The sequence below is a fragment of the Zonotrichia leucophrys genome, chromosome 1A (assembly GCF_028769735.1).
Source record: "Zonotrichia leucophrys gambelii isolate GWCS_2022_RI chromosome 1A, RI_Zleu_2.0, whole genome shotgun sequence".
Lineage (NCBI taxonomy): Eukaryota > Metazoa > Chordata > Aves > Passeriformes > Passerellidae > Zonotrichia > Zonotrichia leucophrys.
In genome coordinates, this window is record NC_088170.1 from 16,659,543 (window position 1) to 16,681,597 (window position 22,055).

General features: G+C 41.4%; 1 protein-coding gene across 1 annotated transcript; it reads left to right on the plus strand.

Annotated features, from left to right (window-relative positions):
- Positions 1-278: 278 nt before the first annotated feature.
- PARVG (parvin gamma) lies at positions 279-20,989 on the plus strand. The gene is made up of 13 exons (XM_064730922.1): positions 279-443; positions 5,280-5,381; positions 5,881-5,945; positions 8,720-8,822; positions 9,748-9,888; positions 10,284-10,399; positions 11,281-11,336; positions 12,213-12,235; positions 14,195-14,256; positions 14,367-14,435; positions 15,277-15,378; positions 18,847-18,919; positions 20,877-20,989. Exons 2-13 carry the CDS (start codon positions 5,303-5,305, stop codon positions 20,954-20,956), a joined length of 969 nt encoding a protein of 322 aa, XP_064586992.1. The 5' UTR covers positions 279-443; positions 5,280-5,302; the 3' UTR covers positions 20,957-20,989.
- Positions 20,990-22,055: the final 1,066 nt, after the last annotated feature.

Below are 22,055 nucleotides of genomic sequence, written 5' to 3' on the forward strand. Positions count from 1 at the left end.
AGCACGAAGAAAAGGTGTATTGGAATATGATGTTGTCTGCTTTTGTCTAGGTTTTTATTATTTACAAAGCAGAAGTGCTCTGTGAGTCACGCCAGAGGCAAATCGGCCCAGTCATGCTGGACAGTGCCATCCAAGAACAATCATATCTTTTTAATACCTTCTGGTGCATCAGGAGTTGCAGGGCTGCATGTTTCTGCACTTGTGTTCCTGTTTATTTCAGTCTCTGCAGCAGGGGCCAGCACACAGAGTTAAGTTCCGGATGGGGCCATGGTTTCGTTTTTAAGAGCAGAGAACTGTGGCACAACTTCCCCTTTGTGTGCTTTGTGCTGCCCTGCATGGGAGACCTCCAAGCCTGGGCTCAGCCCTCACCCCCAGAAATTGCATCCTTACTGCTGGGACAAGGTCTTGGAAGAGCTTCTGGAGAGTTACTGAAGGAGAGAATAGTAAGTCTGGAAAGTGGGGCTCCTTTGGTGCTTTTTTCATAATTAATGTTCTTAACTGGGGGATTTTCTGTGTCTGTGTGTCTTGTTCTTACTAAGATAACATCTCTTCTGATACTTATGAGCAAAGATGGCTCCTGAGCAGTCTGGTACTACACAGGGAAGTGAAAGTAAATTTTAAACCGGGTGCACAATGTGCATTCTTTTTCCCCCCTCATTTATTTTTTCATTCTGGTTTCCCAAAGGTCGAAATATTACTACTAACATTCCCATTTGGTTTTTTTCTCCTCCTTTGTGTGATCTACTTGTTTGAGCTAGGCAGAGTGGGGCTTTTGTCTTTTCAAACAGGAAATGAAACAAGTGAAAGAGTTTGGTAGCACTGGAAAGTGCCTTGTGAATATTCTACAGCTGATTTGTAAGCCAGAGACCCCCATTAGTGCTTTGTGTGGTGCTTTGGGGATGTCTGGGAGCCAGACCCTGTGAAGGCTCATGGAGGAAAAATGAGCTCTGACCCAACTTGAATTAGTTTTTTATCAGTAGGTGTGACATGGTAAGTTTGTGCAATAGCCTAACTCCTGACCTAAGACCAATTCTCTTCTTGGCAGCCACTGCAGGTGGCACACAAGAAATCAAACACCCCTTGGTTTAAAGGAAAGCCTGTGCATCCAGGGCATTCTCAGAGAATGAGCATTTCATTCAGAGAATGCAATTTCCGTTGAATAGTCCATAATTAAAAATCTATGTTATTTAAAGATGCTGTAATGAAATGCCTGTACAGTCGGTATTTGAGCAGTTGTCTCTTACAATGTATTCCAAGTACTGATAAAAAACCTTGTGCGGGAGGATGGGGGCTGGAAAACCAGAATGTTACCCACAGCTCTGAGCAGCAAATTTATCTGATGGGAGGCAGGAGCTGGTTGCAGCAAAAATGGAAATTTGTGTGTGACAATCAACTTTTCTGACCTTTCCTGTTTTTCATTAAACAGTTCACCCAAGGAGGTGTCCCAACCCTGGCATGTTCCATTTTGTGTTGTTCCTGCAGTATGTTATTCTCTGAAAGGCTGTTGCCTGGGACAAAGCCTCACCAATATGCTGCACAGCCACATGAAGGGCTGCTTGTGAATGCTAATTATGAGTAATAAGCAATGGGTCTATTAAATGCTGGAGAACTGCAGGCTCTGAAATGCCTGTGGGAAATCAATACTGATAAATGTGAGCTGAAATACAATAAATGATGGGCTCTCATTGGTGTGTTGCTATGTAAGAATAAGATCTTGGAGATCTAATAGATAATTCCCAATAAAGGGTCAGCAGTGATGAAAAAAGCAAGCAGGACTTAGGAGGAGAGGAGCAGAGACCACTGTGCATGCTGCAGTGTGCCCTTCTAAATCTGGGCAGGTCTGGTTCCTAGCACTTCCAAACGGCTGTGATCATGCTGGAGGAAGCTCAGAAAAGAGCCCTGAGGATGAGCAGCTGGTTTTCCAGGGAAGGGTAACTATAGGCTGTCTTTGCTCAGTTTTGGAAAGAGAGGGACACGGAGGCTCTGGGCTTCTAGGGCAGGAGTGACACGGAGCATTAACACAGTGAAGTGAAAAATGTGGATCAGCTGGTGTTTGCCTGGTGCCTTCAGGAACAGCTAGCTGGTGGATCAGAGCTAGAAACAGGAGATGGGGCTTCAGGTGGTGTAGGGCCACACTGCACCTCCTCACTGCTGAGAGCTGAGAGAGACAGACACATGTTCAAGGGGTGAGCACGGAGTTCATGGGGAGCAAATGTGCTGACAGCTCCTAGTGACCAGGCCCGCCAGCTTTGCTTTAGGAAGTCTGAACTGCAGACTGCTAAAGTGTTTTGGAGAAGTGTCTCTATATCCTTGCGCTGCTTATATATTTTGGGGTTCTGTTTTTTTTTTTTCCTAAGGTACTGAAAGGGGGAAACCAAGCAAGTTAATCTTACCCAGGGTAGCAATTTTAACTCTGATTGATTGACACACAGGACTGAGGCCCTAGAGGATATTATGCCACCTTATTGCAAATTCTGAATTTCAGGCCTTTCCTTACAGGTTTCCAAATTTTAGAGTGGCTTCTGATGTTTAGGTTCCTTGGCCAAAAAGAGCCCGGGGGTGTGGCAGGCAACACACCACTTTGATAGCTGAAGAAAGTTAAAGATACACAAATGGAATATTGCAAAGCTGAGTGAGAATAAGTTGTGGCTTACACAGGCCATTTCTTTTATAAGCTGGACTTCCCCAAGTTATCACAGCTGTCAGAAACCTAATTTAAAAATAAGTTGTCCTTTGGGTTGCTCTCTGTTAATTAACTTCTCTCAGTTAATTTCATCTGGGCAGTCTTATCTCACACAGCTCAGTTGTTCCTCAGGCACTACATCACTCAATTTCTCCTATCTTTTTTAATCAAGCACCTTTTTGCAGATGGCATTCAGTTTGCTGCCACCATAATTAAATGAATTCTCTTGTGATCCTTTCTCCTAGTGCCTTGCTGGCAATTTTGTACCAATTTGTTTTACCAGATTGATGTGCAAAAGCATCCAATTACTATTTTCTACTCATATTCTGTCAGCTTTGGAAAATCTTTGTTAAAACACATGTTCATAACATACTGACTGGCCCTTGTAAAAAATATGTGAAAGCCTTCAGAGCAGCACTGTGCTCTTTGGTATATAAAGCTATTGAGCAGAGGAAGGCCACTTTGGAGATGTTCTGTGCCACAGCATTTTCAGCAGGTGCCTTGCTCTGAGTGGTGGAAGCACCTCACTTCAGGCACCTGCAGCACCAGCCAGGTGCCTGAAGTGCACTTTAGGAAGTTTCTTCTCCTAAAACTAGGATTAGCTACTCATTTAAATGCTCTTTGTTGTTTTTTTTTAAAAGTCCCATTTCCACTCATTTCACAGGAAGAGTTAGGAAACAGGGCTCTCAATGTGGGCACCGTGGGTAGGGAGTGGAAGAACTCTCCTGCAGGAACCTCTGAAGCATCTCATTTTCTGTTAAAAAAAGCACAAAACCAGTCAGCATCCCCTCTCCCTCTCCTACCGTGGCCCAGCAATAAAAGACTGGTCATGACAACTGCTCTGCTCTGACTTCCAAAGATTTTTGGACTGTTGGGAAGGATGAGTTCTCTTACTCATGCTAGAACTATAGTCTGCTCTAAGTGTCCAGAGCCCTCATCCTCCTGTAATTTCTTTCACCTCTGTAGGCCACAGTACAGTTGCAGTTTGTAATTCTGATTTCTGGCACTTAAATCAGCGTGCATTTAGTTTATGAAGAACCATTTTGCTTCTTGCATGTCTGGAAGGCTGGGCCCAGAGAGCAGTGGGAAATGGAGTCAAATCCAGATGGTGACCAGTCCCAAGGAGTCCCCAGGGCTCAGCACTGGGGCCAGTCCTGTTTAATGCCTTCACTGATGATCTGGACAAGGGGATCAAGGGCACACCCAGTCAGTTCATGGACAGCACCCAGCTGGGTGGGAGTGTGGATCTGCTGGAGGGCAGGAAGGCTCTGCAGAGGCTGGACAGTCTGGATCCATGGGCCCAGGCCAGTGCTCTGAGATTCCACAAGGCCAAGGGCCCAGTCCTGCCTTGAGTCACACCAACCCCCTGCAGCTCCAGGCTGGGGCAGAGAGGCTGGAAAGATGGGAAAGGCCCTGGGGGTGCTGGGGACAGCGGCTGGACAGGAGCCAGGTGTGCCCAGGGGGGCAGGAGGCCAATGGCACCTGGGCTGTGCCAGCCATGGTGTGGCAGCAGGGCCAGGGCAGTGACTGTCCCCTGGGCTGGCACTGCTGGGGCCGCACCTCAGATCCTGGGGCACTTCTGGGAACCTCAGGACAAGAAATGGACATGGAGGGGCTGGAGCGTGTCCAGAGAAGGGAACGGAGCTGGGGAAGGGGCTGCAGCACCAGGAGGGGCTGAGGGAGCTGGGGGGGCTCAGCCTGGAGAAAAGGAGGCTCAGGGGGGCCCCTCTGGCTCTGCACAACTCCCTGACAGGAGGGGACAGCTGGGGGGGATCAGGCTCTGCTGCCAGGGAACAAGGGACAGGATGAGAGGAAATTGTCTCAAGCTGTGCCAGGAGAGGTTCAGGTTGGACATCAGGGAAAATTTTTGCACTGAAAGGGTTCTCAAGCATTGGAAGAGGCTGCCCAGGGAAGTTCTGGAGTCACCATCCCTGGAAAGATACAAAAGCAATGGAGATGTGGCACTTGGGAACACGATTTAGTGGTGGGTGAACAGTTGGTACTCAATGTTCTCAGAGGTTTTTTTCCAATTTAACTGATTCTATGACTCTATACTAGAATTTGTAAAAGAGACTATTCAGATGCCAATAGCTGTCCTTGTCTCCCCACATCTGTACCAGCTAGTCCAATAAAGGAAGCTGCTTTTATTTAGTAACTTGTCTCAGTAATATAACTACTGAATTCTTGATTTAATAGTCCTTAATAATTTTTTATTATTTTTTATATTTTCGAGCATTCATGGTTTTTCATGTCCATGAATACCTAGGGAAGCTTGTTTTTCATTTCAGTTGAAATAGGATTTTACTTATCTAATACAGGGAAAATACAACTAGATGTGATTAAAACAAGTTTTAGTTCAGGTCTTCAGGTCTTTTTTTCCTATGTTTTGATGATTAACCCAAAAAAATGAAAATTGTTTTTAATTTCTTTTTCTTTGCACACATTTAAATATATTTTCAGATTTTTTTTTAAAAGCAGCTAGTGATGAAATAGTAACTGATAAAAACCCCCCTTCAGTTTGTTTGTTTTCTTAGCACTAATTTGGATCTTTATGTCTCTTTACTCATGTTCCCTTCCCCGCAATGTTTTTTACCAGTTTACCAGAAGTGATTAAAGACAATGGATCCAGACTTTTTAAATGCATTTGCACAGCCTTCTACACTTGATCGATTCCTAACTGAAGATGTCATTGCTAAAGGTATGTGCTTTATGAACCAGGACAGAAAAAAGGCCAAAGAATCACCTGAAGGGCCAAAGAGAAAATGTGCTGTACAAATGAATTCTATATTTTTCAACAGTGATCCCATGGCTGTATCAGAAATGAGTAAGCCCTGTGTGTGTCATTTGGCTGCTGACTCTTTGGGGACAGATCATGAAGAAGCAAAACAAAGTCCAGCTGGTTCTTTAACTGAAATTTAAGTTTCACACATAGCTGACCAAGTGTGTTTTCCTCTTTCTAGAATTGTCCATCTAGATCTTACTCATCTGAAGTACACTGAAGCACAATTTCCAACAGCAGGTTTAGTAGTCCGCTATACCAGTTTTTTGCTCATAAGGAATTAGCTAAAATGAAAAATAAATGCTTCTACATCAGGCAATCAGCCATACTGGGAATATCAAACTGATAGCAGATTTAGATGCACTTGCTTTAGTCATATCTGATAACCGTGATGGATCTTGTTTGCTTCCTTCCACAGGCGAGAAGAGGAAACTTATAAAACCAACCTCAAGCAACAACCCCAAACTGGAAGAATTGAAACTGGTACCACTTCTTTTACTGCATTGTTTAGCCCTCACCTCAAGTTGTGTTAAAGCAAACAAAGAACCTGGCTCTTTAATCTCTTTCAGCCCTGTAAATTGCCCAGCCTTGTGACCCCAGTCCCCAATCTCTGCAGATGGGAATGAACTCTGCTTTTGGCATTTGAGTTTCACACAAAGGATGCCAAACTTTTGCTCCAGGACAGCATCAGGGTGGCTGGGACCATACAGGATCCAGCTTCCAATTCAGTGAGCACTGCTGGGTGTGGAGTGCAGATACAAACCTGAGTGGCTTCTGATGTGACACCTCTCCTAACCTGGGCTGCATGGGTGAGCCACACCAGAAGCACCCAGTTGCTCTTTCATTGTGAGGGTAACGTAGCAGCTACAAGAATCCAGGGATTCTTGGGAATCTTGGGATCTCAAGCAGAAATGTCAGCATTTGCTGTGACTAAAAAGAGATATGGTGCAGGTTTGCTGCACTGATCCCATGGTAACTTTTAAGAGTGCTCTACTGATTTGCAGCAGCCTTCACCAGCAGCTGGCTCAGCTGGCAAGGTTAGCAGAGAGCAGAGGGGGATGGGATGAAGAGTATGAAAGTCACCAGGAATTCAGGATGAAAGCTTTCAGGCCCTTCTATGGTGCATTACCTTCTTGAGGTAACTGTGAAGGATGAGTCCTATTCCACAGGCAAGTACTTCATTTCCATCTAATTTTGAGTCTCTCCAGTGAGTTCAATCACTGTTTCAATTTCTCTAATGACACAGTCCACATAATAAAACTTCCAGGAAGAAAAATGGCATGTGTCTTTTGCACTCCTTGCATTATAGAGGTGCTGAAATTGTTATAAATATTATGAAAAGCAGCTTAAGATATGTGCTGTTGTTTGTATTTTGCAGCATTTATAAACATGTAGGCATGTTTCTATATTAGGTATTCATGCACATTTGATCAAAAAGTTTTGATTTTGTGTCAGGTTTTCATGATGTTGTTCTACCAAAGGGAAAGTCTGAAAAGTGGTGTTGCAAATGCAATTATGTTGTCTACAGAAAGATTGGATTTGTTATTTTGAGATTGCCGAAAATGAAGAGTTTTCCTCAGTTATGAAAATTTCTGTGAGCTTCAGTGCTTAATCCATTTCCTGTTGGAGATTCCTGAAATTATGTTCATCACTGTCCAATGTCTTTTCTTTGGGTGATGAGGAGATGGAAATTGTGTCCTGAGGGAGACAAAGTCCTCTGGGTTTCCATCAGTGCCCCTTGATTGCCTTCCTAATCTAAAGACTTGATGGCTTCTCTAGAGAAACATTTGGGATGGAGACAGGGACAGGGAGGAATCTTCAAGGGAAGAACAAGGGAAGCAAAGAAACTCACTGAGGAGAGACACTTTCACTGCATTTTCCTTTTGAGGTGGCTGTGGAGAAGTGAGAAATACAAAATGGCTCCCTGTAGTTGCTATACGTATGCAGCTGCATGTAAAATAGAAGATGGTTAAATTTGGAAGCCAGCAGCAAACTTCACAAAGTATTCCTTTTCTCCTTTCTTGTTTGCTCATTTGTAGACAGGAGGATCTGCCCTGCAGCTGAGTGGGGCCCCCACAACTGAGCAGAACTGTGTGAGCTGCAGGCTGGGAGAGCAAAGGAGGGATGCCATAGGGCTGCTCGGCAGTGCTTGCTGCTTTTCTTACTTCCCTCTGGCTGGACTCTTGTGTTCAGGGTTCTGCTCTACCCCTCACACCTCCGAAGTGTCACCAAGCTGAAGAGCACAGCTTTCTGCTCTTGTTATTTCTTAGCTGAGGATGCCTTTTACAGTTTGACAGCTTCGCAGTTCAGGCTTTTTTATTTCTTGTGCAGTTTCAAGCTTCTCAGAGATTTTTCAAACCGTTCTTACATTTTTGTTAATGTTGGCGAGCTTACAGGAATCTGGTACAAATTTTCTCCTCTGTTTACAGCAAGTGAGAAGGATATAATCCACTCCAGACACTCACTCATAACGATCACAGCAATAAAAGCAATACCCTTCCCTCTTAAAAGAGGGATGCTCATGTTGGCAGCCAGCTGGGGCTACTGCTTTTCTGTTCTGCTTCACCAGGTCATATTCCCTTTCCCTCAACACATGTGAAAAAAGCACATGCTTGGAGAAGCACTGAGGAACTGCTTTGTTCTTCCACCTAGAAGCACATGTGGTTCCTCTCCTTTTGTAGCCAGACCTTGGCTTCCTGAGCAGCTTCCCCTTTGCAAAGTCAGGAAGGATATTGGAAGGCCAGTGGGAGGACTACCATGTAAGAAAGTTCCAAGGAGGTATTTGGGGATTGAGTGGTACAATATTACAGAAAGAAAAAGAAAACAAAACCAGGGGATGAGAGGAAGGAGTGCTAATAGTGTGGATGAGTACAAGAAACTACCCACAGAATGAGCCAAGACACTTTTCCTACAAACTTCTGCCTGGCAGTTGAATTTGTGTGAATTCTGTGATGTGGGATGAAGGCAGGGGATGGGAAGTGTACTGTGGAGCCTTTTCCCTGGTGGAAGTGGGAAGAGTGTCTCTTTCCGAGCTGTGTAACATAATTCCTCAGACTATAAGTAGCGAGATGTCTGTCTCACTTGATAATTAGGAAAAACGAACCCTTTAGAAAACTACCAAAAAGCACAAAGGAAGTGGAGATTGAAAGCAAACCAAGATCTGAGATAAGGGACTGAAGAGAAGTGAAACAGAATATAGCACTGAGTGCTGTGCTGTCTGAACAACAGGATTATAATTGCTTTGTTTTCCCCTGCAGTTCTTGACTGAGTGGATTAACAGAACTCTGAAAGAGGAACACATAGTAGTTAAAAGTCTGGAAGAAGATCTGTATGATGGGCTGGTACTTCATCATCTCCTGGGTGAGCTGGTCCTTTGAGTTTAGCTCTTGCAGACATCTCATGGAGGAGCTTTCCAATCAGAGAATAAACCTCAGGAATCACAGTAGCAAGGACCTGTCATCACTTCTCACTGCACTGAGGGCCAGCTGTGATAATCACAATTCTGAACAAATTCCCACTATTGTTTCACATGGTTATTTTACGTCTAGAAATTATTAATACCTGCTAGTTGACATAATGAAAAGGTTAACTATGAAGTGTGAAATTCAGCACTTCTGAAATGAAGGAGGAACACAAACCAGGAACATAAACCAGGGACACAAAGGTGGCTTGTGGTGCTACCAGAAACATTGGATGGAATCAGCATGGCAATATATGTTTTCCTGCATTAAAAAAAAATAAAATTAAAGGCTGGGTCCAAAGAGCTGTTCTGGTTCTGGAACTTGTAAAATCTAAGAGGCTTTTGGCACTATGTGGTGCTTGTATAAAGATGTGGCCTTCTAGAGCAGCCTGTTACCTATTTCTCCATCTCTCCTGTCCCTATTATATTTTTCTTTCCCTTTTACTCTCCTTGGGGTTGTCTTTTAAATCTCCTTTCCACCAGGGCTGAGAGCAGCAGCATGAGCAGGACTGGCTGATTTTTCATAGTTTACTTGCCTGAGCAATGAACTTATATATATGAATTGATGTTGACTTTGTACATTATCTACAGAAAAGATTCACTCCTTGGATTTCTGTAGAAGAAAGGAAAAGAGTAAGGCCTGGGGGATGATGCTACAAGGAGTGACTTGAGTCCTCTCCCTTTTGCAGAGCTCTTAAATGATACTGAACATTAAAAACAAGAATTTGTGTGCTCCGCTGTCATTTTATGTTTCTAATTATTTTCTTTTTCCCTACAATGATGTTAAAATACTTCCTTCTTCTTCCTATGGATCATCTTTAAAAGAAAACTTAGGATCTCTCCAGCTGGATGTTGAGAAGATTGCATTAACAGAAAAAAAACAGCGAAAGAAACTCTCAGTGATTCTGGAAGTCGTGGCCAAGTGTTTGCAACTGGAAGAAAGTCAGCTGAAATGGAGTGTGGAATGTAGGTGCAGAAGTGAAATCGAAGAAAAATTATCCATCACAGGCTTCTTGTGCTATAAGGCTGCTATGAGGCAATGTGCTGCCAGAACAGTAATTAAACAACCTATTTTCAATTACTAGTTGAATCAAAAGTGAGACAGAAATATCTGACCTGCCTGGGTCTGCCTCCTCTAAGTGTGTGGCTTGTGAATCACTTAAGACTCCTCAGCATCCCTGTATATCTCACTTTTAAGCTGTGCTATTGCTAAATTTTGATATTATACAAACTGCAATCTGGTATCCCACTGGTGTTATGGGCCCTCCATGACTTTGGGGGTCTCTGCACAGGGAGAATTCATGATGTTGGAGGGAAGTTCACATGTTTTGCACACTAAGCATTGTTTTCTTCCTTTATAGCTATCTTGACAAAGGATTTACTGAGCACACTGCATCTGCTTGTTGCAATAGCAAAACACTTTGAACCCACCCTGGCTCTGCCTCCAAATGTTCAAGTGGAGACAATCACCATTGAGGTATTTGTAGTTTCAGTATTTGTTACAGTAGATCCTAGAGTCCTTTCACAAGGCTAACCTGCTTAGAATTAGAAGAAATGTGTGTGCAACTGTGAAAGAGATACTCGTATTTTCTGTGAATGACACCTTTCAATTTCTGAGTTTGTTGGATTAGATTGAGTATTCAGTTTGGATACTCTGTCTTTAAAAGGGGAAAAGCACTATGCTGTTTTTCTTCCTCAGCCAAACATGGGAATGGTCAAAACTGAAAGCAGATGTTGATCTCTGTAAAGAAGAAAATGAAGAAATTCTGCTGTTACTGTCTCTAAATATTTTAAAATAGAAGATTGTTCGTAAATCATTAAGTATTTTTGATGCTGAATATTTCTTTCTTTAGGTGATGGGAGTTTTACTCCCTTTCTGTTAGGGTAACATTTTGGTATTTTTCTCTACAAGCAGATATCTACATGTCTTCTTCCTCTATTTTGTTTCTTAAAGTCTGTTCTGAGACTATAGGAGAAGATTTATTTATTTTACTTATTTTATTATGATATTTTATAATATATATATTTATTTTATATTTATTTACAATAATATACTTAAATATTTATAATTGCAAAAATTACACCCAGTGTATGTAACCACAATGTTTTTCACTGCATGAAAGGGAAGAGCAGCAAACACCAAGGACTTCCTCTGATGAGGAAGTAAGAGATTTCCTGTTTGAGACTGAAGAGAGCAGAAGGAAGCAGAAATCTCTCAAAGTATCTGTACTAATTGTACTGGAGTTATTGACTAAGTGCCCTCTGATAATCATTTAAGGCAGCAAACAGGTCATGAAAGCTTGTTTATGGAATATTTTTGTGTGACAAACCCAACACTGTTTACTGTCCTTTCAACAGTCCATCTCTGGAGGATTAAAGACATCAAATGCGGTGGAATATATCACACAAAACAAGTAAGAGGGGACATAGCTGTTTTTTACACTATCAATCAGAAAAGAAACATTGTGGGTGTGTTCTGCCTTGCAAAAAGTAGCTGGGATCATGATGATGACAAAGGTGTAAGCCCAGGCAGGTAAATGCATGTGAGCTGTTTCTCTGATTTCTTCTCTTTTATTTTATTCCCCTCTTCCTGTTTGGCATTATGGTGCAATCCTTTTATTTATTCTATATATATAAAACAATATGTATGATTGTTCCTTAAACTTAGCTTTTGTTATTGCCATGGAATTTCATAGCAAATATAGTAATAAAATTTCAGTCCTGTAAATTTACCTGTGCCACACTAAACTGGAAATTTTCTAAAGCCACAAAGGTTTAAATACACTTTAAATTTGCTGCTTTTTTTTATAAATAAAGAAAAAGGAGGCAATTATTTTCTTATTTTACTGTGAAAGAAAAGTTTTAGCTGGCTGAGTGTGCGAGGTACTGCCATTATTAAAGGAGTTTAGTAGGATACCATTTACATACCAAAAAAACGTGCATCATTCTAAGAACTGTAAACAGATTTTCCTACTGTCATTTTTTATATGCCAAAACATCTTCAAGCTCTAATATAATGAGCAGCTTTTTGGAAGGGGATATTGAGTATTGTGCTTGTAAAATAAATGTTCATTGGTGTGTGGGCCAGTTAAAATCTCATATGTTTCCAACACTCTACACAGATATACAATGTACTTAAAAATGTCTATTGGAAAGTCACTCTGAAATAAAGTTAATGCCACTTTGAACTCTATCTCCTGGTTTACAGGATAGCAGATAAGCAAAGTTTATGAACAAGATCAGCTCTGCTGAATCATTTTTCTAATTCTTGCTTTTTATTGCACTTCCAGAGAGAATATAGAAGCGCAGTCAAGTAAGTGCTGGCATTGCCAAGTTCAGTGTTTTGTTATGTGCTTTTATACACCATGTCCTGATCCATTTTTACCCCATGATAAAATCAGTATGCTCCCACTAAAGTTAATGGAGATTCATGGATTTTTTCCTCGTGTTTTTCTCCAATAGTCTTCTGTTACTGCCTGTTCATACCAACAGAATACAGCCTGGAAAATGGATGGTCACTTTGCCTGTGGGCTACAGGCAACAGATGGGAGGGGAGACAGGGCATGAAAGTGGGTTGATGACCCAAAAAAAGAAACCTGGCTGGAGGCAAAATGCCAGCTTGGATTTGTGCATGGACCATGTTCACTGTTGGAACTATTTATAAAGGCTTCAGAACTGTGTTTCTCATTGCTACCGGGTTTTGTACTTTCCTTCCCACAGTTTGCAAATGAGATTTTGAAATCCATTGGTACTGGGTCGTGGATGGCAGCTCAGTCAAACATCCCCAGAGATTTTACCCTTAGGGATTTTGAGGGCTGGGAAACACTTGAGGTGAAAAATGTCCCCGTGGGCAAAGCCTGCAGAAGCTCTGGGTGCTGTTCCAGGTTCAGTGTGAGCTGCTCTTCCCTGATGCAAAGGAGCACACTGCACCTCTAGAGAACCAAGGCAACCGTTTTAATTCTCTTCTGTGTCCTTTATTTTGGCATTTTCATCCTTTGCAGAGGTGCAAACGATATAATTTAATATCTGTTTATCACTTATTCCACTGAGTGTTCTATAGTGTGGGCTGAAACTGTGAAAAAACTCCAACTCTCACCCCCTGCCCTAAGCCAAAAAGAAAATAAAAAAAAAAAAAAAAAAAAAAAAAAAAAAAAAAAAAAAAGGAAGAAAAAACCCCAACCCATAATTAGGCGTTTGTTTCTTGTAGTGGGCTGATTCTGCTGGGAAGAGAAATCTGCAATTCACTCTTCAAGATGCTCTCTCTCTATTTTTGACACGACTTTCTTAGCAAAGGGAGAAATCCCAAAGCGTGGCTCCAGAAGAGGGCTCTCTCTGATTTGTTTGATGGATTCACCTATTCCCTGGCATTGCTCCTGCAGCAACCCGCAGAACAGAGAAACCAGAGGAATCCCTTTCACCAAGGAGGCTGCTCTGTCACTGTCTTTTGGGAGGAATTTCCCTTAAGCAAAACTGCCTCTGCTTTCCTGTGCTGGAGAAACTGGTTCTCCATTTAACTGAGCTGCCAGAGTGCCTCTCCTTGCTCGGAGAGTTTCAAATATTTTGCTCATGCTTGAACCAGAGCTAGGTTGTGGCTGGGTGAGGAGATGGATCCTACTTTTGCTGCACCTGGGCAGAAAGGGGAGGTGAGGGTGGGACTTGGATGGATCTCATTTCCTTGGAAGTTTTAGACTCCTGCTAGTTCTCTGGCACAGCTCTGCAGGCACCAGCTCCTCACCCACTTTAAACTGGGTGGCAGAACAGGCCATTTTTGAGGTCTCTTGTCAGAGGGAGGGTAGAGTCTCCATATCTTGCTTGTGGTTTTTTGAAGGAAGGAGGATTGGTATTTTTCTGCAAATTTGGTGTAACTGACATTTCTGTTTGAGGAGAGCAGTAAAACACACAGCTCTTCTGCTCCCTGCATTTTATCCCAGAAGTTCAGGGTAAAAAAACCACCCAAGTGAAAAGAAATAAATCACAGTATTGTGAAACTTAGCCAGTGTTCAGACTGGTGGCAGCACAAACTGAGAACCTCTGCAGGTGAAAATTACAGAGCTGAATGAAGTAAATTGTTTTCTCTGATGTGGTCAGGCTGAAGGGAAGCCTGTCATCCTGTCCTCTGATAAATATAAAGGCAGCATCTTTCTCTGCCTCCCTGCTACTCTTTTCCTCCTTGGATTGTAAATTGCAAATACCTTTCTCCTTCTGTAGCCACATTAAAGCTCTGATCTCTCAGTTATTAAAAATGAAACCAATTAATGTTGTTTTGATACAGAAGATGATGCCTTTGATGAATTATTTAGCTGTGATCCAGATAAACTGGATGCTGTAAAAAAGGTAATTACTTTTTTAGTAGACATAAAAATCTGTTAGGCTGAGCTTAAATACTAGAAAAGTCTAGAAAAGTTATTTTTTCCTTTCCTCCTTTCTTCCCTTTATTTCTTTAGGCACTTTTGGAATTTGTTGACCAGCATGTTGGAAAATTAGGATTAAATGTGAAAGACATCGCATCTCAGGTAGGGTGCTCCAAGCTGCATGGTACCCATGTTTAGTCAGCTGTCTGGGTGTTTCCTCTCACCATTAGGAATTCTCCTTTTTATTACTGTAAATTTGAAATTTGGCAACATAATGATTTCCAGGTATAGGTTAAGATATCAAGCTTTGGCCTCTGAAGTTTCTGAAGCTAATAATTAATGCAAAAATACAGCCTTTGTATTGAATGCTGCCCTTTGTAATGCTACAGGGAGTAATTTTCAGAGTCTGCCCAGCTCCTAAGGGTGCTCTCTTTGTCAGGATGGAAATAAAGGTCTCCAGAACATTAAAATGGAAATCAAGTTGATTGTTGTATTTAGTGATTGTTGATGTTGCATTTGCTTCATGGTATGAAGGCCTTATTTTCATCACATTTCAAAGTCTCATCCTTGACTGTAGAGCTTCTTTGGAGTATGAAATTGCAAGAGAATTTGGGCTGAGCACCCTGGGCTCTGGTGAACAGGTGCCTTTCTGAATTTTTCCAGTGGGCAACTGTAAGAAAAGAAGGTTTTTAAGTGTTTTGTCACACCTAACTAGGCACAATTTTCTATTATTTGTAGTTATGCATTTGTGCTCATCTGAAGTGTTTTCCTATTTGGAATTGTTTGTTTTAATAGCTGTACTTTTACAAGGTTGCATTTTCACAAATGTGGATTTGGGAGCCTTACCTAACTAAATATGAAGTTCACTGTGGAAGAGGTTGAGGGAGCTGGGTCATTAGACTGTCTTTTTGCCTGAGTAACATAAAAAATTCCTTTGTTGCTAGAATGGCATTTACTGGAATAGCTTACTAAAGGCAATGATTTTCAGGCAATTCTTATCTAGTTTTCAGATGGGGTTGTCTTACTTCTCCTAATTGGACAGCTAGAGGGCTACTTTCTGAATTTAAGGAATTTCTTCCTGACTCCGGCCAGCACCATGGAAATGGTAGGTTGTTCTGTAATTATGTAGAGCTTGAGCCATAAAACTGTGTGTTCTGCCTCTTGCTTGCACTGCTGCTGCTGTGTGTGAAGTCCCATGCCCACAGTGTTTGCAGGAGGGGGGTTTGGGGCAACGCCAACACAGGCACTCAGTGCTGTCAAAACATCTCAGAACAGGTCAGTGTCCTCTTCAAAATTAGCTTTTCATGGGAGGCAAACACCTGTTACTTGCACTTGTTTGGCATTGGCCATGCTTCTGCAGCCTTCTGGTGAAATCCAGGGCTCTGTGTGCTGGAAAATGGGTGCGTTGTCTTCTACCAGTCTGTGCTGCAAACAAGATTTGAAGAGGATGACACATCTTGCATGGCAGAAATGGCTCCCTGTGAGTTCCTTTAGGCTGCCCTAAAAATATGCCTCAATCAAGACATGGCCAGAACATTTTGAAGGTCCCTTCTGTGTTTGGGTAACTCTCGAGAGTTTACATCCTTTTCTCCCCCAAGGCTGGGGGCTGTAACATACTCAGCCAGACCTGCTTGGCACCTTTTTCCACCTCTACCAGGCAGATTTCATCTGTGCTTTAAAAGTAAAAGCTGTCACCAGCCAGAAGGAAATGTGTGCTGGGCTGCCTCCTCCACAGGTCTGGAATGTTGATATATTTTGAGATATCTGAGGTATTTTCAGATTGTCTCTGGTGTGGGTAGGCTTTTATTCACTTGGGTCTCTAAGTAGCTCTGAAAATCTTGAAAATGTAGCTGTTTTTCCTGTTTTGTGCTCAAATCTCTGGAAGTGAAATGTGTCAGATCTTTTTTGCTTGAGAGCTGCCAGAGAAGAAAATCTCTCCTCTGGCATGGTTTGCATTACGGCTTCCCCGCACAGATGAAGCTTTCATCTTTTCCTCAATTTTGGCACAGTTAATGCCCCTGGGCAATATTTATTTGTAACAAAAATTCTCAGAGGTCCTATATTAACAAATAAATATTCCCATGGAGCTTTTCATCAGAAAGTTTAAAAGCACAATTGTTTGACACCTAGGTTCAAATGTTGTCAAAATTTTATTGCTGTCAGTTGGTAACTGTTCAAAGTATTAGGAAAAAAATTTTTGTTTTTTGTTTTATGTTTTTTTAAATCCAAGAACAGGGAAAATATATTTTGAAGCGTCTAATCAGACATAATCAAAGCATTTCCTTAGAGTTGTTTTTCTTCCCTTTCTCTTCCACTCAGTTTTCAAAATTTTTTGGTCTGTTCCCATTGAGTTGGACAGAAATTTTTAACATTTCCATTAGCATTATTCAGAGGAAGTCACTGAATATTTTCTTATTTAAAAATTCATAAATAACCATTTTCCTTTTGGTTCAGCCCTATTCTAGCCTCACAGATGTCTTTCTGGAAATGAGATAGCCCTGGTACAATTCTGGTACAAATCAAAGCTCAGACTTCCTAGTTCCTACCCTGCTCATCACTGGCATCAGAGAAGAATAGAATGGGGTTGGGTACTGCTTCAGTACAATAATTTCATTTTAGCAAAGTTACTCCTAAGGACTAGACTTGCTGTCGAACAGTTTGCCAAAGTGGTATTTCCAATTTGTTTCTCCTCTGATGCTCATTACAAAATGAAAAGCGGGATGACAACTAAAAATATCGATCAGCCATAGTCCAGCTGTCATTTGTACACAAAACATGTCTTTCAATTCCCCTGTGCTTTCTAACTCCCTGTTATTTTAGATATTAATTGGTGCAGTAAAGTATAAAGACATGGCCTCTGCTGGGATTTAAAAGATCTCATTTGTTGTTGGAATGGTGACAACCACCACATGCACTGTTGGGATCAGTGTGGTGCATCCACCTTACAGTTCCTTCTAACCAAAACAATTTCATGACAGAAATTTAGGAGGTGATCAATTTTGAGGTGCAAGAAGCTAACACTGCACGTAGGTAGGTTTGCAGCAGGGTTTTTTTTTTTGGGTCTTTATTGCTAAAAAAGGCATTTACAAGGAACTGTACAGAAATGCAGCTCTGGGTGCTCGTGAGTGTAGAAAGGTGTGTGTTTTCTGAGACAAAGAATACTATCACAAAATAGTTCAGGCTGAAACTAGGGGTGATATCTGTACAGTCATGAGATGAAGATTATGATGATGATGGAGGGCTCGTGTGCTTGTCAAAACTGTGTGAATTTGGTTCTTTTGCCAAAACAGGCCCAGAGCTGAAACACCCCAGATGTCCTGGCTGCTGTCCAGTTGTAAATTCTAGAAAACTGTCCAGCTCTTTTGAGTCAGAAAGCACAGCTGGAAAAAGCACCTTATTTTCAAGGCTTCCCTTTCTTGGGGAATTACTGTTATTTCTGTCTAAAGATGCTTTTTGAAATGCACATGTTGCCATTCATTGAAAATCCCCCATGTATTACAGAGAGGGAAATGTGCCCTTTTTGCCTGTGCTGGTTCACCAAGGAAACATTTGATTTATTCATTCCAATCAGCAAATTGTGTAGAACTGCATGGTCTTAAGCTCTCCTGTCTGCTGACTATCAGAGGAAGGAAACAAACCTGAATCCAAACAGGCAGCCTCAGTTACTTGTAAACCAGAGAACCAGGTGAAACATAAATCTGTTGCTTCACTTCAGAGCACAGGGGTTTTGCCTGGCTTATGCTTATTGTCACAACATAACAAGGAACAGCAGCTTCCCAAAGGATAAATTACCCAGATTGGCCAGTAGCTCAGGGAAGGCAGGAAGAGACAATCTGAAGTTCATTCAGGTATTGTTACTTTAGAGGAAGGGAATTTGGTAATTACCAGCCAAGTACACAACTACCCTTAAGCTGTTAGAAGGTGATATTACTTACAAAAAATCAATTACAACTACTGCTTATGTGTGTGATGCTGATTTTATGTGGGGAAGGGAGAGAAAAAAGCAGTGAGGAAAAATGAGAAAAAGCCCCTCAGCTTTCATTCATAGATGTGGGCTTAATTTCTGATGAGTGTTATTAAGGATATCATCACTACTATTACTGTGAATAGACATTTTAGAAGTACAGCAGAAACTTGTAGCTAACAATCATACCTGATCTTTGCAATTCTGAAGGAAATATAGAGAACTTTTCCCTTTTCATTTGTTCCAAATGTGGTAAGCATATGAGCATTGCTTAAAAATACCCAGAAATATACTCCATGCATCCATTAGATCCAGTTAGGGATCTAGCCTGTTTTCCCCACTAACACAAGTCTTTTACATGCAAGGTCTATTTTTAAATAAATGGATTCTTCTGCCCACCTCATGGGATATGTTTTGCTGGAGATGGATTTTACATATAATTTTATATGATAATTGGTAAAAATTCTGAAGAGCACTTCATCAAAACTAAGGAGAGGAATACGAATACATATTTATGAATCAGTTCTTCAGCTACTAGAGAAATACTTTCAAAACATTTTGTTGGTTAGAAAATATTGTCAGCTATATTAATATCTCTCTCTCCAACAGCTCCACAATGTTAACCTGGCACTGGAGTTGCTAGCAGAGGGAGGGCTTCTGAATTTTCCTGTGAACTCTGAAGGTGAGTCATGACATGCAAACTTACCTGGAATAGAACTGCTAACATCCCAGCTTAACAAAAGTTCAGGTAATTGCAGGAAGCAGGTTCTGGAAATGACATTGGCACATTTCCTTATATGGCTGCCCTACAGCTCTGAAAGACCTTTTTTTAAAAAAAATCATTATTTTTATACTAAAAAAGTTGGGTTGTTATAAGTTTAGTAACTTTACACTAAACTTGAACTGTTTAGTAATTCAGTATTTGTTAAAATTTAAACCAGTGACAGCTCCTAGGGAAATTACAGCAGCTGAGCTGGAGGCAAAGCTATTTTCTTGTCTTATAAAAGCTTTCAGTGCATTAAAAGCAAGCTTGTTTCTGTGGGAAGATACCTTGAAGAATTTCTCTGGAAAATCAGAAATACTGATCACTCTATTCAAACTCAGAAGAGTGGTGGGTCAGTCTCCTGAATATGAAAGTCACAGTTTTTCTAGTGGCTTTTATGCTTGGTTAAGACTTGGGAGCTGAATCTTGATCTCCTTCATTCAAGTGAATGCTTCCATCCCTGAATCAATGTACATGCATGCTCCTCTTTCTTTCTCCACCACAAAAACAAGCAAACAAACTACATTTGGATGAGTCCAGTTTTCCAATTAAAATACTCCACAGAAAAATTTGGTGACAGCTCTTGAGAGGAGGAGGGATGTGGTTAATTAATGGGTGATGCTGTGGTTGTGAAGTCTGACTTCTTGCAGGGCACATAATCCCTACATTCCTCTACAAGCTTGTTGCTGAAAAAGGAAGTCAAATCTTTATTAAAAGTAACAAGTAGTATTCCAGTTCTAGCTCCCTGTTAGTTATTTGTGAGTGGGTGCATGTGTTGGGTACATAACACATGGTATCATGGAGAGGGAAAGAGAGGATTTTGGGCTTCCTTTGTTTTTCCTTTTGTTCTCTCTTCCCACTACTGCTTTGGTGATGTCAGCAGTTTGCATGCTGGGCATCCAGAAACTGTGGGCTTTTTGCTGTGCTGCACAGAGCTAGGTGCCTGGAAAGCTAAAGAGCTTTTATTTACGTTAACATTAATAGAGTAATGGGTGTGGGCTCAGGTCTCCATGCTGAGATCCACCTTTAGTGTGAAAAGAAATAGATCTTTCTTCCCCCCCTTTGGCTTTCCTTCCTCCCGTATGGCTTTTCTGCACTGCCTCAAACACAGAGCTGATCAGTATAAGAAATACTAGTGCCAGCATCCTCAAGTCCTTTATCTTCACTGTGGAAATCCTCAGCTAGTGAGTGAATTTAATACTATTTAGGAGTCATGGCTAGAGCTACACTATTTAGATTCTAAAAGGATCTAATTTTACTAGTATTTCTTTGTTGGTCTTTCTCCAAGTGATTTACAATACCATAAGAAGAACAGAAACCCCTCTGAATCCAGTACCCTCTTCCACTGAGATTTTTAAATAAAAGAGCAGTTTATATAGCCAAGAAGAAAGAAGCTGAAAACTAAACTAAAAAAAACTCCATACAACAGAAACAAAACAAAACCAATAAAAAACAATGCATCAAATGGCAGCAAAACATGATGGAAACACTACAACAAATAATAAAGTGTCAACAAAAAAAGTGTACAACAAAAAAATAATGATTCCTAACACAGAATAATCATAAAACCTTCAAGATATAAAGCCCTATTAAATTATCTACTCTGCTCTTTGCTAATGAATTTCTTGCTCTGCATTATTTGCCCTTATTTGTCTTCCAGCAGCAGAAGTCCCTTTTCTTCATATTGATTTAATAAATTGTTAGTTTCTACCTCTGTAGTTCCTATTTTGCTTCCTGTTGCAATTCAATTGTCCAAGTTCACATTATAATTGGGGAAATGTGGGAAACTGTCTTTGGCAGGTGCAGTCTCATCCTGTTCCAGGGATTGCTAATACTTCCCATCTGGTTTCGTTGTCTCTGGTTTGTGTATCCACAGATATTGTGAACGGAGATACGAAGGCTATAATGCGAGTTCTGTATTGCTTGTATTCCAAATACAGAACCAAAGAAGCATGAAGAACAAGGCCAAGAGCTTGAGCTGCCCTTTTTTTGTGTTCTTTTTTTTTTTTTTTGTTTTGTGGTTTGGTTTTTTTTTTTTTTTTTTGTTGTGTTGTGTTGTTTTGTTTTGTTTTTGTTTTGTTTTGTCCCTTGCAGTCCATGGTATGGTTTTTGGATTCCCAGCTCTGTTTGCCACTGCTTCTGGGCATGCACTGGTGTTTGACACTTGCTGTGTTAACACTGTATAGCAAATATGTTGTTCATGCAAGGTTTCACATACACAGCCTGAGCAACTGTAAATGTGTTTCCACAGCTGGTGTTATTCCAGGGCTGTAGCTCTTCTTCCAGATCCTGCCTTCTGTATTCCCTGAGCCCTCCCAGTGCTGCAAAGAAATTAAATGTGTGTTTTTTCTGGGCCCTGTATTCTTTGCTCCTGAAGGTGACTTTGAAAGTTGTTGCATCCCTCCCCATTTTCCTGCTTCGGGAAGTCATTTGGAAAACTAGAGATGAGAAAGACCCACCAGAGAGGGAGGGCTGAGACACACCTCAAGTTCAAAACCTGCTTTAGAGGGGTGGCCAGTGCTGTCAGACAAGAGGATATGAATGGGATGCCAAATGAATAGATAGCAAAAATGAAATGTGACCTTAGCAAGTGTTTTATAAATATTTCAGTGCTCATTTGCTTGAATATGGAAAAGGCACTCAGCACAATATGCTGGTGTGAAACTGCAGGAACAGGGGGTTCTCCTGCACAGCTGTAGAAGGATGCCCTTATTTCCTTGCTAAGCCAGTGCCAAACCACATCCAGCTCCAATTGCAGCCCTGACACCAACTCTAGCTAGTAGGGATGCCAATCCATGTCTAGCATGCTTTGAGAGGGAGTCACATCTGCACTTTTTCTGCAGTAAAAGGTGGGCAGATGCTGGCTGAGCTCTGCAGCTGGTGGTGGTAGAGGCCACTACGGGTGGGAGCAGTGAATTCAGCTTCCCAGTGCCTCTGACAGCTGAGTCATCTCAAACTTGTCAGGCTCTCCTAGGTGAATTTGTCCAGCAGTTTCCTCTGGGTGCATCAAGGTAGCCACAATTTATTAATCATCACCCTCGGTCTTTCTTGGGGG